We start from the raw sequence: 24,046 nt of genomic DNA, 5'->3' as shown, positions 1-24,046 counted from the left end.
CCTCCGGCGCGCTTCACCTCAGATTCCGGCGTCTCTGGAGTGCGATCTCCACTCCCGACCTCCGGCGCGCTTCACCTCGACCTCAGGTGACTCCTTACTCGACCTCCGGTGCCACTCCACGACCTCCGTCGGCGCCCTCTCTCGACCTCTGACGGCTCCGGGTACGACGTCTGCTTTCTGTCAGCGCCGCTTCTCCACCTCAGGCCTCAGGTCTCCAGGCTTCTCGACGTCAGGACTCCAGGAGGACACCGCTAAATAGGTCAGGAGCCTGCTGGTCTTCTTCTTTAAGGCCTCTTCACAATATTTAGGTCCTTAAGATGGTTTTTCTGGTCTTGGTCCCACAGAGGGCTCTAGGCTGGGCTTGGTCAGTAGGGACTAGCATCAAGGGTGGGTTTCTGGACCCCACTCCAAGCACTGGTTTCCACCCCTGCTGCCTTACTCCGACCTCCTTCTGAACTGGTCCTCTCTCCTCTCTAGTCAGATGCCAACTGCCACTCTGAGATGGCCTCCCAACATTCTAAACTGCCTCTCACTGTCACAGGGTTCTAGAATGTTCTGGAAACCTCCAGTGGGTTCTGGTGATGTCACAGGTGACAATGGGTGGCCACCATTTTGTGTCTCAGGCCCTCAGACAGAAGTTCCAGGGGTAGGGAAAATGGCTCCCTGACCCTGCATCAACACTAAAAAGTCTGGTGGTTCCCAAAAAGGAAAAATTATAACAGGGTTTGAGGCAAAAGTGGGACAAAATAAATAATGATGAGGAGGGACCACCCAAAGGGCTGACAGGTCTAACAGACATTGTGCGTGCTTTGTGTATAGAGAGCCCTTGGAGGGTACAAGTGAGAGGTCTTTTTGCAGAATTGGATGCTTGTGGCTATCCATCTGGCAATTCCGGCCTTAGAAACAGGCTGGCCGTTGTTACGTTTTGTGAAGGCTAGAAACAACAGATCGGACCTGCTGAGGGGCTTGGTCCCGTCAATATAATACATAAGACTGCAGATAACATCTAGGGTATGAAGGGCCCTCTCTGCTACAGAGTCTGGGTGAGGGGGAAAAAGACTGGCATCTCTATAGTCTTGAGGTGGAAAGGGGAAACTACTTTGCACTGTTTCTCAGAATGAACCGGTCAGTATGAACTTGAACGAAGGGCTTTTGGAGCGTGAGACCTGCAACTCACTAATGTGTTGCAGGGAGGCAATGGGTAAGAGAAATGCTACTGTCCATGATAGGAAAAGCAGAATGCAAAGGCTCAAAGGGCAAACCTATTAGTCTGATAAGGACCACATTAATGTTCCATACAGGACCAGAGTGGACTCTGGGAGGGATGACTCTCGAGGCCCTCCATAAAGGCTTTGATTACTGAGATGCAAAGAAAGAAAGAGCCTTCCCTGTGTAGCATATATGCAGCCACAGCAGCTATATGTAGCAAAATAGAAGTGTAGGTGAGGCCGGACTTCTGTAACAAATTATGCTACACTAGAACTACGATGGTCTAGGCAATTGCATCTCCAATCTCAATATATTAATTTTTTGGGTAATTCTTTTTATTAAGTTTGTGGAAAACAAATCGTAATGCCGCCATGCAGGTTGGTAAATTGTCAGCAAAACAGAAGAAAACACCCCAAATGTGATTGATCGATCCTGTTGTATAACTGTACACAGAGAGAATGATTGCCACATACTACCCCTTGTTACAAGGCAATTGTCACTTCACACATTTAAGTTTTTTAATCATCAGACATGGATTCGCTTTGACCTTGTGTTATCAGGTATTGCTGTAATGGCTCCCAGATGTCTTTGTGCCTAGACTAAGACGGGAGTTCTTCCACATACAACTCAAGAGTCTCTTTGCAATACATCATATCTTTTATCCAGTGAGCAGTACAAGGGGCTAGGGATCTCTCCCAGGTTAATGCTATACGCCGTTTTGCTAGCAACAAAGCAATTCTCAGAAATTTCCCCAAAACACCTTTCACCTGAGGCACCAAACAGAGGAAACAGTCCGTGGGTAGGCATTGTACAGTCGGATTGGAAATGACCCTTAAGCAACTTATTACTTCATCCCAGTATTTTGCGACAAGGTTACAGTGCCATGCCAAATGCCAGAAATCTGCATCTGGTTGGCCGCATCTTTTGCAGTTACTTGTTTCCTGCAAACCAATTTTGTATAATTTAAGGAGGAGTGTGGTAAATCTGGTGTATACATTTAAAATGGATGATTCTGAGATTTCCGTTTGAGGTTAGTTTACCAGTCAGTGTGCAAACCTTCTCCCATTCCGCCGGAGTCAACGGAGGGTCTAATTTACGTTCCACCGCATCAAGCTACGGTCTTCTCCTCTCAACACTTCATCGCGCACTGCCCTGTATAATTTGGTAACCAATTTGCGCCTTGTGGGTGTCACTAACAACATTTGCAATGAGTGTAACAGAGTGGGTTCCAGAGGAAACGCCACGTAATGTGTCTTTAACGCAAGTTTCAGCCGATGAACAATGAACTGAAACCGGGGTGTCTAATTGGTGATGTACTGAAGGTCCTTCGATGATGTGAGAAAGTGCCCATCTGCAAATAGATCCTGAATGCGTTCAATACCAACCGGTTGTAGCGAGCGGATATGTCCCTTTTCTTGTGCAGCTGAAAGAGATGCATGATGTGCATTTGGCAGAGCCGGAGCATATATTGGTAGTTTGGCCATCAGTTTACCGATAGCTTGCCACACGGCGATGGTAGTGTCTACTGTGTTTATTTCCGTGGGGAGGGGGGGGTGCCCCTGTGCGTGTGTGTTAGTATCCCAGTCAGTGGATTAGGATGGGCGTCACCATCGTCTACCGCAACATGAGGTGTGATAGCGTGGGGATTATATAAATAATAGGTGTACTGTGCCTGTGCGCCTAGGTAATACAGGTATAGATCTGGCGCGCAGAATCGGCCTTGAGCATAGTCTAGTGTGAGTGTATGCCAGCTTACTCTAGCTTGCTTGCCGTTCCATATTAGACTAAGCAAGTGTGTGAAAGATGTTGCGGTAGCCTGATCGGGATTTTATTGAAAAGATATAGAAACCGCGGTAGCACGATCATTTTGACAACAGCAACGCGATCTGCAAGAAATAGTGGTAGAGAGGACCATCTGTCTACTTGACGTTCCAAAGCCGCACAGGCCTTTCCATAATTTTCACATATAACAACCTCCGGGTCACGGTGCACCCACACTCCCAGATATTTCACCACGTCTGTTGACCAGATCAGCCGATATTCCATTTGCGGAGGAGCAGTGATCGTCGTTCGAGGGACTATCACCAATTTATCATGAGCCCAGAGAACAAGCCAAAATGAACATATTCCCGAAAAATGGGGGACAAGTATTTATGGGGTTCGCGAATGAAGAGCACCAGGTCGTCAGCATAGAGGGATATGCCTACAGGACGATGGTTAAAGTTCAGTGCTGCTGCTCTATGACGTTGTCGAATCACATGCGAGAGGCTCAAGCATAAGGGCAAATAAAAGCGGCGAAAGCGGACATCCTTGCTGAGTGCCTCGTTTGATGGAATATGGTTGAGATGTGTGACCCCCCGACCCGGACTGGCGCCGACGGGTCCGCATATAGCAAATGCACCCATCTTAAAAAAACAGTAGGAAACCCCAAAATATAAAACATGTACCGCCACTCAATAGAATTGAATGCTTTAGCCGCAACCAACATAACAGCAGCAGCTGGTAGATCCGGATTTAATATGTGAAACATGGCAAAAAGGATTCTTAGCTTGTGGGAAGTAGAGCGCTCCGGTATGAACCCGGATGGATCAGGTAACACTAAACAGGACATTAACGGTTGGAGTTTGGGAGCTAATATTTTGGCCAAAATTTTTGCTTTGCATCTAAATTGATTAGCGATAGAGGGCGGTATGAGGCACACTGAGAAGGGGATTTATCTGTAAGTAGTGTAATAATTAGGGCCTGTCGGAGTGATGAAGGCAATATGCCCGACTCATGAGCCTCATGAAGCATTTACTTCTATTAGGTAGGGCGTTAAAATATCTGCATATTCCTTGTAAAATTCAGCCATGAGCCCGTCTGGGTCTGGTGCTTTTTTTGTCAGCATGGAACGTATTGCAGCTTTGACATCAGCCTTGTCAATTGGCTGGCTGAGATACTCCCAGTGACCGTCCGCCAGCCAGGCGCAAGCGACATTGGAAAGATAATAATCAAGTGCAGCATCGTCCATATCCACGCGCGAGGTGTACATCTCCGCGTAGCAGGTTCTGATCACTTACGTGTTGTGAAGTGCTCCTCCCTGTGCGCATCTACTATTTTCGTAATGTGATTATGTTCCGACCTAAATTTGAGTCGGTTAGCCAATTGACGACCTAGTCGGCCCCCCTCGCCATATGTCCGAGCCATGTGATGAGGCTACAAATAGCGGGTTTCAGTTTCCGCCATGATGTTGTATTCCAGAATCTGTTCCTGGATGTGTGCCAGCGTGGTGGCATTTGGATTTACTGTTTAATCCCTTTCCAAGTCTGTCAGTGTACTCTCAATTTTTGATAGTTGGCCCCTTATGTCCCGGCCGTTGTACTAATGCAGGCACCCCTCACGGTTACCTTAAAGGCCTCCCATAGAGTGGCTGCACTCTCCACCGTACCCACGTTTATATCAAAGTATTGTATTATCGCCTTTCTTATGGTGTCAGCATAGATAGGATCTAGCAGCGCTTCAGCTCTGAAGCGTCATTTAAATGGGCGGTGTGTAGTGGTAGGGATACTTAGACTCAATTTCACGGGGTTGTGATCCGATAAGGTGCGTGGAAGCGTAGCAATATCCATAACTCAGTTATTAGATTCTTCATTTAAGAGCCAGTAGTCCAGTCGAGACCAGATATTATGTGCAGGTTTAGCGTGTGTATCCCCCTCTGTCATCATTGCGGATGCGCCAAGCATCCACCAATCCCATCCCCAACATAGCATCTCGTATACACTTTGCCACTTTAATGGTGCGCGCCCCCTGCGGATTGGATTTATCTCTAGCAGGATCCAAATGCGTATTGAAATCACCCCCCCACAAAATGGCTGCATCCAGCCAAGTGCGCAGGACACTAAGCATTTGAAGGAATACCTGTGGTTCATCTAAGGTAGGGCCATATTTGTTAATAACAGTGACCAGCGACGGTCCCATCCTGCCATGAACCATGGCACAGCGCCCCTCATTATCAACGTATGTTTTGATTGGTGTAAACGGCAGTCCCCTTTTAAGCAGAACAAGGACCCCCCACTTGCATACGTGGAATACGATGAAGCTAACTTATAGCCAGCCCACTTAACTGCAATTCTAGCCTCTGATGACTTGGTAAGATATGTCTCCTGGAGGAGAGCTATATGCACTGTATGTCTGTCCAAATATGCAAATACCTGACGAATTGTTTTGGGGGTGTCAAGCCCCCGTACATTCCATGTGAGACAGGTGTATCTATCGCCCATGAACTGAGAAAACTATATTAAGCTGAAGAGTGTAGTGAATCAGAGTGTGCATGAATGTGACAGTAGGTAAGTATCGTGGCCACCAAATTGGTACACTCACTTGGAACAATTACCCATTGTAAACAGTAAACACCCCCCCACCCACTTCAGCAACCATATCCCTGAATACAACAAACCCCAACATAGGAAACTACACGTGGGGTACACCCAATGGGGGACACTGCGGCACAACAACTCCCAGATGAACCAGGGAGGTGGCCGCCTTCTACATCGGAGAGCTCCCAGAATTATCCGGCTAGAAGTATCAGACAATTTACAGTGGTATTGGCAGTCGAGCTGCTAGCCCTGTAGCCCCCGTGTATTATTATTATCAAGAACTATACAGGAGTAAAGCATACCACATTGCCAAAGTAGAAATAGTCCGATATTAACACTTCGGAGTAAATTGCTGACCCAACCTGCTAGTTGCTGAGGAGCACAAGGTCCACACTGTTGAAAATACAATAGCCACAGCACAGTGGTCGTCCCTGCAGCCCCACAATGAGATAAACCAGTACCAGTTCCAGTCCTCATTATCTGATGTATCTGGAGGGACACGCTTCCTATGACAGTGTGACCCGGTAAACTCCATGGTCCGCTTAGGACTACTGAAAGTCTTGGCCTTCTCGCCTGTGCCTATCCGATTCTCAAGTGCAAGCAGACAGAAATGTTCTAACTGATTTCTAAATACAAAAACATAGCAAAGGCGAACCGGAGCACATCGGGGGACCTCACGGAAGATTGGATCCTAGTTCACCTGTCCGATGCACCAGTCCTCTGTATCCGATGCGTCCGTCCTCGGTATCCGATGCGTCAGTGGGAGCCCACTTCTTACGGCAGATTGATTTGGCAAAGTCCATGGCCTGTTTAGGATTGGTGAATGTTTTAGCCTTGTCATCCGCACCTATCCGAAGGCGGGCCGGGTAGAGCATGGCATATTGGATATTTCCATTCATCAAGAGCTTTTTCACATACTGAAATTCCTTCTGTGCTGCCTGAACGACGGCAGTAAAATCGGGGTAGAAGGATAATTTGTTACCTTGGTAGGTGATGGCGCCTTTATGGCGAGATATGCATAGTACTGCGTACCGGTCTCTGAAATTCAATAAGCGGGCAATGATCGGTCTCGGCGTGGCGCCCGGCGGTGGCCGAGTCGCCAAAGAGCGTTGAGCCCTCTCCAAAATTAGCAGTTTGAGAGATTGTTGGCGCCACACACCTCACGCAGCATGTTCTCTACATACATCTCCAGTTTTGCTACATTCGTGGAGTCCGGCCTATTATACGCACGTTGTTGCGCCGTGAGCGCGCTTAGATGTCTTCATTTTTAGCCTGAATGACCGCGAGGATCTTTTCGATGTCAGTGGTCCTAGCTGTCACCTGCTGTAAGCCATCCTCAGCTCCAGAGATGCGTTGCTCCGCCTCGCCAATCCAGACGGCCTGCCTGTCCAGTTTAACGGATATATGTCCATTCGACCAGTAAGGGCCTCAATTTTCCAGTTTATGGACTGTAGGCTGGCCTGAATGGCAGCTAGTGTTTTCTCCAAAGCGGTTGGCGGCTCAGAGGCGGCATCCGAAGCAGCAGTTTGGGGCGGTTTTCCTGATTTACGTAGTTCGAAGTTTAGGCGCGGCTGATTCTGGTTTGGCTTACCCATGACGCCAGGACAGCGAGGACACTATCCCCGAGGCAGAATAGCAACGGTTCACAATCACCCCAGCACCGGATCGGCCTGCACGAGGTATTCAACAGGTACTCTGCACCCCAGGCGGTTGGGGGAACGTAAGGCACACCTCCCAGGTACTTTCTGCTTTGCAGGCACGTGTGACCCGGCCCCCTCGTGCCAGCAAGGGCTCAAAGTCACCATATACAACCGGCCGGTCCCAGCATCCAATGAAGACCGCTGTAGCTCAATGTGGGAATCAGTGCAGAGCCAAATGCTTCAAATTAGTGTGTCCGAGTTGCTCCAGTAGCCACCAGTCAACAGGGACTGAGTGTGCCAAGGGCCCAGACCGCTCCCCCACATCGAGCTGCAGAGTACCCCAGCCAGCACAGCCCAACGGACCAGAGACCACACCCTGCCCTGTAGCGTGCATCCAGCAGGCAACGCGAGCGGGAAGGGGGCAGCGCAGCCAGGAACTGGGGGAAATGAGGAAGTCAGCGGCCAAGGTAGGCCATATACAAGGCCAGGTAGTGAGGAGGGGTGCCGAGGCTTAGCACCCACACACCATGGGCCCTCGCGGAAGCGGTACCCGGGCCCACCAGTCACCGGCGCACATCCCCTCTCCCACCCCTGTGACCAGCAACACACCCGTCAAACAGGTCACCCAAGCGGGAAGCACACAAATGGCAAAGGTCTCACCAGAGTTGCACTAACAGCCGAGCCTCAGTCAGCAGTAGATCACAGCCCCCCTGCGCTCTCATGTTTGCTCGAGTCCCGGAGCGGCCTTCGCTCGCACACCCCGCAGCTCCCTTATTCAGCAGCAGAGCTTCTACAGGATCGTCGGTCCACAGTGTTCGCCAGCAGAAGTCCCGGGCACACACCCAGCCCGATAGCCAAGCGGAGTAATCGGAAGCAAGGTCTCTAAGGCCACATATGAGCACCACCACCTGACATCAGTAGCACTGCAGGCAATCAAAGATAGGCAGGCACACTGTAAGGGCAATGTCCATGCCTCCGAGGGTCGCTGCGGGTGTCTGCAATGGCATAGAGAGAACCGCTGAAGCTCCGGGAACCGCGGCCGTACCCGCCGTACTTTTTGCGGCTGCCATGTTGCTCCAGAGTCTGTGCCAGAACCCACAGCACACGATCAGCGGGGCCTCCAAACACCTCTGGACACCACAAAGATGCAGCGTTGTGGGTATAATTGAGCCTCCCTTCAAGATCTGGCTTGGATGCTGCTCTGGAAGCAGGATATTTGCAGGATAATGGTGGCGACCGGCAGAGCTGCACTACAGTGCGGCCATTTTGTCGTGCGCCCTCTAGCACCCCCCAGATGCAATCTCAATATATTACTTTCACTATTCGAGGTCTCCAGTGTCTCTCTCACCTAATTTGTGCATTCAGTAGGAATTAGCACAGAGTCCCACCCTGTCCAATGTGCACATATCCCATCTTGCTCCGCTTCTTCAGTCCTACTATCAAGACAAGAGCTTCTTAAACCTTTCACTTTAGAGGACCCCCAAAGAATCACTACTGAAAGCTAGGGGACACCCACCAAAGTCATTTCTATAAGTTAAATAAAATCTGGGGAAAAAAGCAGTTCTGTGGAACACACCAAATTAACTCCTTGGGCTTTGAGCTATATAGACACAGTTAATAGTGGATATTTGTCTAAAAGTCTTGCCCAATGGATTGTACTTGTCACAAGCCCATGGACATGCCCATTTAGGAGTGTTCAAGCACATTCTACTAGAGGAATCAAAGCCATAGAAGCACGTCTACTTGTTCACGCTATTCAAGACTACGAATTAAATAAATGTAGAAACCCCATGAGCTTAATTCGGCCAATTTGTAATTACAAATGGAATACCTTTGAGAAACTAATCAGTAATTAGCCTTACTTAGGCGGAATCACTGTGCCTGTGAATGAAGTAAACACTTTAAAACAGTTATTATCCAGTAATTTATCTAAACCTGAAGAAATAGAATTAAATAAGATGCAGCTAAATGCCACTTGTCAGCTGAAGCATATGTGGAACTTCATGTAGATTGAGGTAGACAGGAAGTAAAGGATACTATCAGGAACTTTGATAACATGGCCGATTCCTTTCCACAGAGGTGCCAGATCTCCTTTGTATCGCAGACAAATCTCATCTCCTTGCATAAGACGCATATCTAAAATATGGTAGCATGAAATCAGACCAAACAAGGGGGAATAAAAAAAAATTAAAAAGATAAGTGGTGACTTTTTAAAAATGTACATTTGAAAACAAATGACGAACAGCTTCTGGCATTAAGTTACTACTTACACCTACCTGAACATCTTATAATATAAATTTGAGATTACAAGTCAAATGTTTTTTATTAGCTCAGAACACAACACTTACATTTTATCCTCCGGAAAATAAAATGCTGTGGAAATTACAACAGAAGCATCATAAGAAAAAGGTACATCACTCATCAGGAGTATGAAAGGTGGTTAACTACAATGATACCCCATAACAAAAATCTGATCACAGCAGCTTAGGTATGCTATAATAATTACAATGACCTACAATGTGGTTCACCAGTGCTGGTACCTATCATAAGGTTATCCCAAACCATCAAGGTGTGATTTCAGTGAATTATCTTAGTAGTTTTTCTTCTATATCCTACTGACTGATATTGTTACATTTTAGGTGTATCTAAGGGTAATAAAAGGCCAGGTTATAGCAAACACTTTAGTTTTCAATAAACATATATAAAAGCAATGCATAGGCAACTGGTCTCCTGGGTGAAATACAGTGATGTGGATGAAAATCTAAAAGGATAGCCATGGTCGAGAATTACTGTGATAGGTTCAACACACAAGCACAATATTTATCTTTCACATGTCTATATGCCTTCTGGAAAATATTTCAACTATTTGCCTCAGCTGTAGTTTTCTCACCTTGGAAAATCAATCCGCAATGCTTTGCCCACTGTGGCATCAAGGCAGGGTGATCACAGAAAAGATGTATAGATCTCAATACCACTCAGCAGCAATTAACAATCCTTTCTACTGCCATGAGGAAATCTGTCATTAGGTAGCAGTATCTGATGCTGTAATTACATCACTTCAGCTTCGTTATCGCTCACATGCTTGAATTATTTCCTAAACATTAGGTTGGGCACCATCTGCAGTTAAAGTTAACATCACAGTATACAATATAGCAATCAACACTGAAAACAAATTGAAAACCTCCATAGGCTACAAGTAAGCCACCCACCACATGGTTTGACTAACTCCAGCCGAAGAGGTGGATGGGCTCAGGGTACCAACATTCCTTTAAGACTCCAACCGTCAGATTGTTAGAGCTCATCTGACCTCAAGAGGCAGCCTCGTGAACGGGAAGGAGGGTGGCTGCAGGTGAATCTATTAAGGACATTTATGCTGAAGAACTGTAGTTACAAGTAAGTAGCTTTTTCTCTTTTAGCACTGGCTCATTCACAGAATCACATGCTTAAAAAAAGGTGTTTACCTTCATTAATGCAGACTACACATGAATGAGACCCAACTTAGCGAACAGGTTGCGCAGTACCACATGTCCAACTGTGGTTTCAGTCTTAGACAGAATATCCCAGTAGCACTGCCTGGCAAAGGTATCCCTGACTAGAGGAAGCCCCTCCAAGGGAGTCATTGGGGGTAGCTGAAGAGCTCTATGTTTCAAGCAGCCGTTCAATGAAGGCCATTCATCAGTTGCTTCACTAAGTACACGGAAACCTGAACAATCGGTTTTGGAGGATAAACAGGAGAGTCTCTGTATAGCTGAGATCTCCCATGCTCCAGGATTCCTTTATAATGAAGGTAGTCTTCATCAGGATCACTCAAAACGAAGTGAATATCCAAGTTATGAGGTCCTTCTGCTAATGTCAGAGTGGACTTCAAAGTAAATGCGGTCACTGTTTCCACTCGTTTGTTTTATGTCATTATGGTTAGAGAAGAGTCATCAAGATGGGTAGGTGGCTCTGGTGTATTTGTGACCAGTGTAATCAAGGAATATAAATGCACTGTAGATGAAACAGTTATCTAAGGAAAGAATGGATTACAAGTGGTAGCCACTGATGCAGAGGATCGCACCACTGATGAGGTGGTAGTCAGCAGTGAAAAGAAAGTGTCCTGCAGACAGTACTGTCGTAGATGATGGGATGAAAACTAAGCTGGTGGTGGTTTCTTCGGCAACAAAGCAGTTGCCAGGAAGGGCTTTGTCACCAACTGGGTTGCCTTTGTCAGCGAAGATGGTTTCTGAAGGTGTTGGGGGCGGGTGGAGGGGTGTTCAAAAGTGCTACTGACTTTGGCAGCAGTGGTGTGTTTGTCAACAGAGATCTTATGACCAGGGTGGTATGACAACAAGTTTTTACTAAAGCTTATTACCCCTGTCCATAGACAGTGGAGCAGAATGTCTGTGACAACATATTTATTTGCCTCAAGGGCAGAAAAGGCCCCCTTTGAAAATGTTTTTGCCTTCTGTGTCAGAGCTAGATGTCTGGACCAAGATGAACACACAGGGCTCGTGTAGAAGAATGTGTGGAACTATTTTTATTTTTTACTAAAGCTCCACCTCCCCGACCCACAACCAGGAAGTCCGCTGTTAAGGTCCAGGGAAGGGGACTTTAAATGACATAAGGCTGTGCCATTTAGTCTTTGAGGTGAAAGTCCCACAGATTAAAGTCTTTAGAACATGGTCAGGTTTGTGAAAGACTTCTGTAAAAGTATGTGTAGCACCATGCATTGGCACAAGGCTTAAATGGAGAGCCTGAGGTCTCAGCCATGACTACTAGATACGTCCAATACTATATTTGGGTAAACAATTGAAGGGATCAACCTCTCAACCAGAATCAGAGGCTGCCAACCTTCTGTGGTATAAAACCAGACATTTGGAGCCTTTGAGGAGGGATTGAATTGTGCACCACTGCCTCTTACCTGTAGGAGGTGAGTCACAAAAAGAGGTGGATGGGTTACTGGTAGTCTATGGAGATTTCATCTTGTGGTCAGTGTTGGTTGCTAGATAGTACTGCTGTTTTTACACTGACTGCAAAGGGTTTCCAGCCAGACATCAAGGAAATATTTTAGGCATGTGAATCTATGAAAGATCTAATGCTGAAGAAAAATAAGATAGTTACTAGAAGAATTCAGGAAGGAATTGACTGTTTACTCAAGTAGCACAAAACATTTGAGTGCAAAGTCACCGAACACAAATTGGAGCAAGGAGGATCGCCCACGGGGCGAAGGACCTGGAAAATTGTTTGGAGAAGGACCTGCCAGGAGCAGGTTCAGTAGAATAAGAAAAAAGCAATAGCGAAAAGGATTGCAACAGCACGCTGAAAGCACTTTTCATTTACAGCTTCCTCACACTCCTAATAGTCTACACAATCTATTTCCTGCTTCACTTTTCTTCAAATTGCATTTGTTTGGTAATTTTAGGAAAATTTAACTTCTTTGCCAGTTTGTCTAACTAGCTTTTCAAGAAAGAATACTTTCTGCCACAGGATTGTATTCTACTTAAAATCCATTCCACAATACTATTGTATACATTAACAACAAAAACTTTCCTGGATCTCAAGCACGAAGAGCTATTCAGCTGTGAATTAAAGCGAGAATCCCAATATGGAGAATGGTATCGTGCAGAGCATGCAAAATCCTTGCTTCACCACCAACTGCGAATAGACTTCCATAACACATGCACTGTGAATTTTGTGATAAACCAATCCAGGAGAGCCAACCAAGGCAAGGGGTCACAACTTTACTGGGACAGGTATTTTGGCATTTGAAGTGTTTTGCAGAATTCAAAATCAGAGTTGAGGAACATGACACATACCATCTGCAGCTTACAGCAGTGAAAACTCAACCGTAGTTTAAATGAAAGGGAACTACTTCATTGAAAATTGATTACAATTTCACTCCTAAAGGAAGCCTAGAAAACTAAAAGCTGCAAGGACTCCATCTACCACAAAGCGATACAGCCTTACTGAAGAAATATTTTGAGAAATCACATGTGAAACATACTGTGCTTCTTCGAGTACTACCAGAGTCTGTTCGAGCTAAAATATGGATGTAAAAATAAACCGTACATAAACATCAGCTGGAACCGTGATGACAGACTTGGCAAAGTGTCTTCACTGCGTACATTTATACAATAAAAAAGTATTTCTACAGCAATGAAATAAATGAAACTATCATTACCAGAGTCTGTTTTTGGCAAGGTGAAATAGGCAATTCTCTTCTTGTTTAAGCCCAGGTCCCATCTCACAGTAATGTTATCTTGGGTCTAGTGTAAAAAAGCAATGTACATTACAATACGTATGGCAATGCATGTTTTGATTTCAAAACATTTATATATAAAAGACATTCCCTGTGTTGAAAACAACACCATAAAATGATCATCTTGAGTGCCCCAATTGTTTAAGTTTTTGCTTTAGCAAGATGAAACAGTGTAGACATTTTGAGATTAAAACAGTCAAGTGGAAGGTAGAGCCCAAGCAGACATTCACTCATATCAGCGGTGCATGACTGACAATTTGCCTATCCTTGATTTAGTGATGGGATCTAATCTGCAGTATTTCAACCTCAAATTTGCTATATACTTACAGGAAATCACTAACAAGGTCCAGTTATAACCTGGAGCTTAGCTTATTTTAAAGAGGTGTCCATTTAATATCAAAACATTCAGTATAAAAAAAAAAGGTTAAGTTGTAGCTAAAATGAATTTTGGTTTGTCGTCATCCCCTAACCGAATACTCTTGTGAAGGGGATTAAGCCTGGCATTTCCAGTGCATTTCTGATTTATCAAGATAACTATTGATAGTAAAAGACTTACATTATCATGCCTATCTTATGAAGATAACCTGAACTGAATGACATACATCTGCCACTTATGGAGCTATAGTATACAACCCATGTTGACATACCGGTTTTACTCTCCTTCACAGTGAATGTCTCCCCGTGCAACCTCATGACTACACATTACCATACCCTATGCAGGGGTTCGGAATTTTATAAACTATCTACTGTCCAAGTAAAGGAATGCTTCGGAAATCTTCATGTCCTGTAGAAAAAACCCCCACTTGCTATTTCTATTACAGTGCAGACACAAAACTATGACAGCATTTTCATTATATCAGAGTTCTGATAATTGCTTCTCGGATTATGCCAGGGTTCATATTATACCAGTTTGGGCTGTAGAAAGACTTAAATTTTGCCAACTTTCTACACGGGCTGGGCGCAGGTGGGAGCAATGATTACAGGGCACAAATACCCACAAAATTACATGTTTACGGGTATTCACCTACTCCTTACCAGATTCAAAAAGTGTGGAAATTTACTCCTGACAAGGGTAGGAGTTAAGCTTTTTGCTCATGTGAAAATAAATGTATAACTTTTCTAGGAGCAAAGTTTCTATGTCTACTTCTGTAAACTCTTGAGAAATCCAGAAACTCTACAAATGATCTATATACATATATATATATATATGGGTGCCCTTTTTTGACTAATTATTGGGACCCTAATTTATTTTCGGGTTGCCTATGATGCTACCCATATTTGTTCTACACTGATTCAGTATTTTTTTTTCTAAATACTGACATGCAACAAACATGTTTTAGTAAAAGCCTCAGAGAAATAGTAGGTACCTTGCATTTTGTTTTAAGTTGCAAACTGCGTGTACATTTTATTTTCAAAGCAGGTAATCACCAATCTTGGATTTAGCCTCAAACTATTAGTTTTGCAAGCGTGTAACCTTTGATACTGGAGCCTCCATGCCCCCGTCAGTAAAGCAAAATGAGTTCACAGCATTTCCTACCAACACTCAACTTAACAGTAAAGGCTTTGCAAGAACGAACGTATAAAAGCATTAATTAACATTGTACGCAAGTTTTTTACCCCAATTTTTAGGGTGCACAACATAGCCTGATTTACCTGAAATCAGCAAAATCTAGGCTCCCCTGCCCCAAAAAAACACACGCTTTGCCCATATAGAATGATACTAATATGAACCTTCCAACAAAAAAAGGTTAAAATCATACATGCACAGCCGCACCACTGTACTTCCTAGAACCTCTAAGCCATGACAACTCCAAACCTATGAAAATGCACTTTCCACCACAGCGAAAAACCAAATTAAATATAAACCCCAGCCACGTGCCATAAGTCATGTGTGACACTTTCATAATATCAATGTTGTCATCTATATCTTGTAGATAAAGAAAATTGTTTGCACTTTATTCAAAAGAGCCAGTTATCACACCCATATTCAGGGGTTAAAAAAAACTGAAAAACTCAGATCTCACACAAGCAAACAGTCCAGACCAGCCACGAATAAATACAAAAAACCCACAACTTTATTCTTCATGCTAGCGATTCATACTATGGGGGATCCTCTTTTCAGAACTCAACCATGTCAAATATGTACTAACATTTTAGCAACTACCTTCAGATGAGTCAAATCCCTTCTGTTGAGTTGCCCACATTTTATTCAAAATGGAACTTCAAAAGCACCCCCATGACCAAAGCTTCTAGGGCCGTTCAACAGGCTTATCATTTTACTCAACGGTTCAGAGAAAACAGATTACCTGGGACTCCTTCAATTTTTTATCATAATCTGCCTCCAGTTTGACCAAAGGTCCAAAGATATTCTGGTACTGATAGGCATCCTCATATCGGAGAAGGACATGCTGAGGTTCCTCATCAACACCAGGTTTCTCCAAGTCCTCAAGGGTTGCAGATGGGTTTTCCTAATGTCGGAGGGGGAAAAAAAATGTTTTTTATCTCTACAGTGGTATAAAATGAAGAAAAAACATTTACAACTGAAAGTATAATGTTTTACCTAACAAATCTAAAAAGCACAAAATCGTTGTTTGACATTCCAAATTTTGTATGTTTGTTTGCATTTGATACCAAAGGAATACAACAAGGAAATTAAATGTAAATTACAAAAAGTAAAGACACCACGTTTCCAAAGAATGACATTTACTGTAATTATGTATACATATATGAAGTAGGGAAGTGGGAAGGCAAATTACATGGATGGACATTTGCAAGAGTAGTTAGTATGACCCTGATGGGGGTATTCACATGTGCCATGGAAGCTCAATTACTGTTATTCTCAATAACAACCAAAAAAATGCTCAAATTTAATATTCTGGTTTAGGCACTTTTGTCAGCACATATCTCCGTGCAGAATAATCACCACAGACAGGTCTGCAATATGTAAGACAAGCTGTGCTCAACTGACCCATTCAGTGTCACTGGCAGGCATCTTCAGTATTATGACCAAGTTGTATCCTAAAAGAGCCAGATGGAACACGTAATGCAGACGAATTCTCACTCGTACAAGTCAATCCATAATTAAAGAAAACAAAAGATCCTCTACGCCACGACCTGAGGACACCCTGAGCCTCCCAAGAGCTTTGGCCACTGTATACAAACTTACAGCTCATGGCTCCCAAAGTAGAGCAAAAGTGAACAAAGAATATGCAGGAGACTGCTTTAAAAACAATAAATTCAATCTATGCTCTAATATTTGAACAAGATTTATAATTTTGAATAAGTCTTCAGATGTTGCAGAGAATATGAATCGACACAAAGACACACCATGCCACTGGAAATTCCGGAAGCTCAACTTTCGTCATTAATGAAGACTTTAAAAATAAACAGGATACCATCAGCACCTATTCTTCGCGGCAGAGAGAGATGCAAAAAACAAACATTACCACCAGGTTACAACTGTTTATGTGTGTCCATATGACAAAACCAGATGTCTGGGAAAATATGGGCTTTAAATAGCCAGAACACACCGGGACTCCTGATGTGCAACAACATCAGATCAATGACCTCAAATCAATACTGCTTTTTTCCAGGACTTCAATATCAAGATAGAGGTCATGTTACGGTCGGCCACAGTGAAGCGATGATTATGTACCAAAGAAGGATTCTTCACCATATTCCACGATTCACACAAGGTGATGATGGACGGAGCGCTGAAACAAATTTGCATATAGCGGTGTCTGAACTGGGGCGGCAAAATGAGCTAAATAACGATGATGGATTCAACCCAGATCTGTGACAGGGGTGAGTGTCTGAAAAGTTTCAGCACTCCGTCCATCATCCCCTTTGGTTTTGGTTTGTTCGCCCTAAGTTTGCAGGGTATGCTCAGACGTGGGTCCCTTACTCACTTTGCCACTGGATTCAAGCTAGCCTGGCTGATGATGGCTGTTAGTCCGAAACCGGTCCCAGGATGCTTGTTTCCGGTCCAGGGAAGACATGGCTTGGCAGTTCAGGCTGGACTGTTCCCATGAGGCACAGAGTGAAGACTGATTTGCATATAGCTGTGTCTGAACTGGGGTGGCAAAGTGAGCTAAAGAACGATGATGGATTCAACCCAGATTGGTGACTGAGGGCAAGTGTTTGAAACGTTTCAGCGCTCCGTCCATCATCTCCTTGTGTTTGCTTTACCTATATTTAAGTATCACAATGGTATTCACATTCTAGAAGTGCCATACAGTGTCCTGGATGCCAGACACTTGAAGTAGAATGAGTTCAAGTGACCAATCCCAAGTCCATATTGGGACACTATTTTGATTGAACTCACAAATACAACAGGTTTCCTGGAAACCTTTGACCCAGTATTGATTTTGATGGAAACCACCAACAGTTGTAAACTATATTACATATACTAAGTGAATTTTCTGGCTCTACTACAAATTGCACACCAGTGGCAAGATCCCACACATCCTGATATAGGTAGATAGATAAAGAAGAACTGGAATGTATTATTATGATGCAGTATAGTATATAAAATATTAACATTTTGTTTATGTTGATCATCTAATAGAGAACAGTTTCCCAAACCTGCAAAGTCTGGAACATATCCCAGGATGGGGTAGGACTCATTCCAACATACAGCAACCTTTTTTTTTCCCTTTCGTTTCCACTAAGACCATATATTACCTATGGATTATAGAACAGTCATATAGATATGATAAAGCCATAGAGGCTTTGTCTTTTTGGCTGGAGATTTCGGAGGCACTATCCAATTTGGCTTACAATATTTAATAATGAGATTATTTCTATTTCCAGTGCTCAATAAGTCCCTTTACAACACAAGGTTGGAAAGCGACTCAAAGATGGGTCAGTGTTTTGACAGAACAGCAAACATCCAGTTGACAAAGGACTTCATAAAGAAGACAACCAGCCTACAGATCTACACTGTAAAGCCCAAGGACAATTAACTTGCTGAATGGATCACAGCAAAGTCCTGGACCCAACTTGAGTCCCTGAACAAGCATGATAATCATTATTTTTGTCACACGAGATCGGCTTTAAACCAGTTCGCACATAACATTAGTATAAGGCAAGATGTTTGTATTTTCACTGCCCGCTCCTTTGCGGAGGGGAAAAAGTTATTGACCATTCAATCTGACCATGCTTGTATGACCCAGAACAAGACTCTCTCCACTCTTGTGGAGTGGTGTGGCTCACTGGTTAGAGGCAGCAGACCCGGAAGCAGAGGACGGCCCGGGACCAGGGTTCAGTTCCCGACGCGGCAGGGTCGTGGACCAGGGCCAGCGGACTCGATAATTCTCGCCTCGGTGCCCACTCTAACCAGGGATCACACTCGGCAACTCTGGGCATTAGCTTGCCTCATCTCCACAACGGCCCCCCACATTCGCTGGGGATGCCTGGTTTCACCTTGGAGATACCCAGGAGGGACCATCTCACAGGGATAGCCAGGACGGGTTCCCCAGCGGTCTACAGCGCCACGACGCCTCAGGGCAGCAGTGCGCTTTACAAGACTCATACATTTACATTACTTCCCATCACAGTCTCCTGATCTCTTTTTAATCCTAAGGGAGTTACATTTTCACCTGTTCTTCAAAATGAGTTGTGTCTTTGGTAGATCGCTTACAAAATACTCTACACATTTCAACTACAGTTGAAATCAAAAAGGGGCTGAATGCTTGAGGACTGTGGCTGGATAAACTACAATTTCCAAAACGTTAATGCATACCTTCCAAAGCTCTTCCAATTTGTTAATTTGCTGAGCTGTAATCTGACGTGCTCTTAATTGTTCCTGTTCTGAAGGAATCTTCACCAACCAGGAAAGAAAGCAGCGATCTTGGATAAGGGGCTGCCACTGGGAGCTGTCCCAGTTAATATCTTTCAAGCTGCTTTGACTGGCGCATGGTTGCCTGAAAAGAAATTTTTAAAAAAAGGCATGATTAGGCTACAGACCTCACGGAAATAGAGCAACAGATGGTGACGCTAGGCTTCACCCTGGTTAAGCGGGAAATAGCGCGCCATTGGGGGGCTGTAGGGGTGCCATCCATACGCACATGGATACAGGAATTGGACAAATGTATGATAGCTGAAAAGGAAATCTTCATTATTCGGGGGTGCCCTAGGAAGTGGGAAAGGAAGTGGAAAGCGTGGAATAGGTACAGAGGGTCCCTATGTACATCCCCACTTGTGGATTTGGCAATGTGACGGAAGGAACTTAAGGAAATGTTGAACCACGTCATGTAATTTATTGTATGCTATTCAGTAAAGTGTTTTATGTTGCTGCTGCTGAAGTATAACCCTGTATGTGCAACGAATAAAATCAATAAAATGTTTGTACAGCACATGATCAACACTGTTACAGGATATGAGTGCTTGCAGGTAATTTAGATGTTAGTGACCACATTTGCTCCATCAAGGTGGGGTTTGTGATGCCGCATGGCAATGGGATCCGCAAAAAACAAACGGGGTTGTGTATCAACATGCAGGACATGCCTCAGACATCCTCGGAAGAGGAGGTGGAGCTACACAGGAACAAGTACTGCACCAGAGTGTACAGATGTGTTTGTCAAAGTGGCATTATACTAACAACTTTGTCATTTGGTATGGTTGTGGTCATGCTTGGAGATTAGTGAAACAAGATCGGAATACACAGGGTGTACAGGTTTGATGGCAAGAGATAATTCTTTTGAGTGAGCCTTTTTGACAGTGGGTTATACTTTGATAGTAATGTGGGCATGTTGTAAAGTATGTGCCATATGTAAGAAATGTGGTGTGCATGTTTTGTTAGCTGTGTAGCAATAGATGCAGTCATTCAATTTAGAAGTAGTTGGAAGGATTGTATATAGAATGCAAGCTACCATTCTTAACTTTAACTCGAAGGGAATTGCAGAGCAGACATATAAGCAGCAAATGGTTTAATTACAGAGGAATCTGAAAGGATTAATTATCAAAGTTAATGGAGTGTCAACACCATACAACACAGCTACAGGTCACATTATATTCCACTAAAGCATTGTATCGCATCATCTATGATAAGTAAAGTCCAGGCTTGCTGATGCAAGTATCAACACACATATTAAATGAATAAAGCATGCATGCGGACATAGACACTTTACAATGATGGCACTACGTAAGTCACAGCTGCTTAGTAAGCAGAAACCTAGATATGCAGCTCACACGAAATACAATAGCAAGCGATGAGAAAGAACTCTTTGTCCGCTTCCCAAAGTTTCACATTTTAAATAAAAATGAGATTACAGTCCTACCTAAGGGAGGCAACCCAGTGGAAATTAAAAGTTATCAATTTGCAACTCTTGACCACCAACATGCCATCAAATGAGACTATGCAAAAATCAACATTACTATCATCAAATGGTATTAATCATTTACAAAGGTTAAATGAAATTCAGCTAGATAAATATTGACTGGTGACATCTGGTGTGGACTGCAAAATGTAGGTTTCTAAGGCCACCATGGCTTTTGATCCTTCGAGACCGACACACTTTACACCATCAAAATGTATTTTAATTGAGAATATACTTCTTTATATTAAAAAATGATTTTTTTTATATAATTAAAGAGATTTGAAAACATAACTTACCTACACAACAGAACCACCACAGAGTCAGCCTTGGCAGGAATGAATCCAAGAAGAAACACATTGCGACACCCGCAGTTGTAGCACTCCAAAACAGTCTCTCCCAGGGGTCCATCCTTGTGGAGAGTCACCTCCTTGCACTTTGCTCTCACAAGGTGATTCACAATGTGACTGCAGAAGAAATCAAATAAACACATTTTAAAAAGCATCCCTAGAACAGTCATCTCCACCTCTTTGTGGGAGCTGTACTAGAAAACGAAGTAGAAACCAAGGTTGAAAAATCAGCCCACTTGAAAGAGAATTGAGGGCAATGCCACCAGATAGTCAAAACTAAGCAAAGAGTCACCCGTCCCGAGGCTAGGCTTGTGTTACATAAGTGCCAGCTACCTACAAATACCAATAGCCATGAGCACAGAATACAGTAGCAAGCCCATCCATGTAAACAATGAAGACAAGAAAAACACACATTTTTCCTCACCCACACGGATTCCTCAACGAGGTCTGACCGACTCGAGGGTCTGGCCTCAAACTCCTAATCCAAATTATATATGTAAACGTATGCACAGATCTTCAGGCAGCACCTTTAACCATTTCTTTAGAACTTTGTTTTCCACATCTAAATAGTGAAGCACTCGCTTTGCTGGACTGCAGGGTTCAGAAAGAATCTTTGATAAAGAATTTATAAGATTTACATGAAATTCAGACATTACTTTGTGGGACAACTCTGACAAGTCTCAGTGCAACCCTTTTCGGAGAAAAACCATATACAGTTTTTGTGAAAAGAGACTAAGTCTGGAGACAGAAGTGACTGACAGAAAAAAGCAGCCTTCCATGTTAAATGTTGCAGCCTAGCCTTCTGCGCCATCTCAAAACGTGGGCCCAATAATTTTGAAAAGATATTCAATTCCCATGGAGACGAAGGGATTCTAGTGGGAGGAAATACCCTCCATAAAATGTTTCGCTGTGGGCATTCTTAAGATTTGCAAAGGAGATTTCCTATATACAGAGGCTGCTGCAAGGACTACCTTTATTGGTGTAAAACAGAGTCAAGACCTCCCTGTGGATTGGCATCTTTTCTCAGCATTCGCAAGTTATTTTGTATACAGCAGACTCTCTTCACTTAAATGCATATTAGGTACTAGTGGAAGGGTGCTTTGCCTCTTTCAGAATCCATACAGTCTTGAGGAAGATTTAGATGACCATATTGAAGGAACTTCAGAAGCCAGACTAAGTTCAATGATGGTAGATTGTGGTGCAGGATCTGACACACAAACAGGGCTGCCTCCTGTGTGGGCTTCTTGAACAGATCTAGAAGGAGATCCACGAATCAACACAAACACAACTTCTCTGGGGGCAATCAGTATCATCCCCACCTTGCACTAGCACAGTTTTATCAGCAACGTTGGTATTAGCAGAATGGGAAGGAAAAAACGTAGAAAAATTCCCTAAGTAAGTCTGAGGATAGCCCCATTTTTCAAAGATTCTTTGTCACACTTCTACGGTGAAAAACCCATTAAAGGTCTATTTTATTGATAAACTGATCAAGTCTGCCTTTTCATGCTGCGCCCCAAGTAGAAGGACCGCAGTGATAATTAGATCCTCCGCTAACAGCCGTCGCCAAATAATCTGAGCCTGCAGGGAAAGAAGTCTTAGGCTGGTTCACCACTGCTTGTTCAGATACTACATTGTAATTTTGCTGTCCATCTCAAAGGAGAGATTTCTTGAGTTGATTGATGAAGGAATGACTACAGCGCCAGATGAACAGCTCTCAACAAACAGATTAGATCATGCTTTCCTTTACCAACTTGGTCCCTTATATTTGCAGATGGTCCCGGTAAGCCCCTTGACCTAGGAGGGAAGCATCTGTCACTAGGGTCTGTGTTGGAACATCCTAATGAAAAGGGGCCCCTTTCAATAGACTAGCAGATCAACATCACCGTACAGATGATTGAAGCACTTAGAGTTCGCTTTAACTTGTCCTACCAGCTGCCTTAAATTTGGTTGCACTGGTCTTGAAGACACGGCTGTAAATGGCTCAAAAGAAATCTAGTGTTTCAAACTATAAGTATGCATGACAACAGTAATGAAGAAATCTGTCGAGCAGTCAGATGGAGTCTGAATAATAGACAAATTTCAGACATATCAAAAGGAGTCTCTCCCCTGAAAGGATACACTTCTGATGCCTGGGAGTCTAGGGCTGCCCCTAAGCAGTAAATCCTTTACACAGAAACTGCAATTGATATTTGCACACTGATCAGTAAAACCAGAGGTAGCAGGATGTCTCCCTTTTGACTGATGTGTTCCATTAGTAGCTCTTGATAGGCCGCCTTTATCAAATCTGTCTTCCAAGTATAGGTAGACTAAGATCTTTTGGTATCTCAGGTAAGCCTCCAGGATGAACTCAGAGACCTTGAATTCTTAATGGTCCATGCCTATTACAAATCACAGAATCTTGGTGCTTTTTTGCAACTGGAATGTGAAATTTGGCATCCTGTTAATCTACTGCGCAAATCCATCCCCCCAATGTAATTGGCGGTAAATCTGGTGCGACACCAACATGCTGATTTGCTCATTCTTGATCCATCGGTTTGTCAAATCTGAGGTCAAGAATGGGTCTGAATTCTCTTTGATAGTTTCTTCCAAACCAGAAAGTAACAGGAATAAATCCTCACTAATTATTGAGGAGAAGGAGACTTCCTCCACTGCATTCTTCTGGAGTAAGGCGTTTGCCTCTTTCCAAAGCAAATACTAATGTTGTTGGTAGGATTTCTTTGTCAGTATGAAAGATGGAGTTGATCTGACCTGGAGATTATGTTTATTCTGAACAATATTCAAAACCATTTGTGTTTTGGGATATTTTGCCACACTTTCATATGACTGGTGACACTTTCTCCCACCGGAGTAACTAACAGACGAGTGGAGGAAGAACTCATTGTTCAAGATGAGGTTTCCCTTCAGCCACTGGTGCTTGATGGGCTCTTTTACCCTT

At 43.8% G+C, this 24,046-nt stretch overlaps 1 protein-coding gene across 3 annotated transcripts in view; it reads right to left on the bottom strand.

Moving 5' to 3' along the window:
- UPF1 (UPF1 RNA helicase and ATPase) overlaps positions 1-24,046 on the bottom strand; it is a 217,924-nt gene that overhangs the window by 156,573 nt on the left and 37,305 nt on the right. For all 3 annotated transcript variants that reach the window (XM_085638726.1, XM_085638724.1, XM_085638725.1), the window contains exons 4-8: positions 21,061-21,228; positions 19,189-19,369; positions 15,752-15,913; positions 13,368-13,452; positions 9,242-9,340 (exon numbers count right to left, since the gene is read on the bottom strand). In XM_085638726.1, coding sequence (XP_085494852.1) covers positions 9,242-9,340; positions 13,368-13,452; positions 15,752-15,913; positions 19,189-19,369; positions 21,061-21,228 — 695 coding nt within the window. The remainder of the gene's footprint in view (positions 1-9,241; positions 9,341-13,367; positions 13,453-15,751; positions 15,914-19,188; positions 19,370-21,060; positions 21,229-24,046) is intronic.

Source organism: Triturus cristatus, chromosome 12 (assembly GCF_964204655.1).
Source record: "Triturus cristatus chromosome 12, aTriCri1.1, whole genome shotgun sequence".
Classification (NCBI taxonomy): Eukaryota; Metazoa; Chordata; class Amphibia; order Caudata; family Salamandridae; genus Triturus; species Triturus cristatus.
The sequence above is the reverse complement of the archived record's forward strand: the minus strand, read 5'-3'. Positions and strand labels throughout refer to the sequence as shown.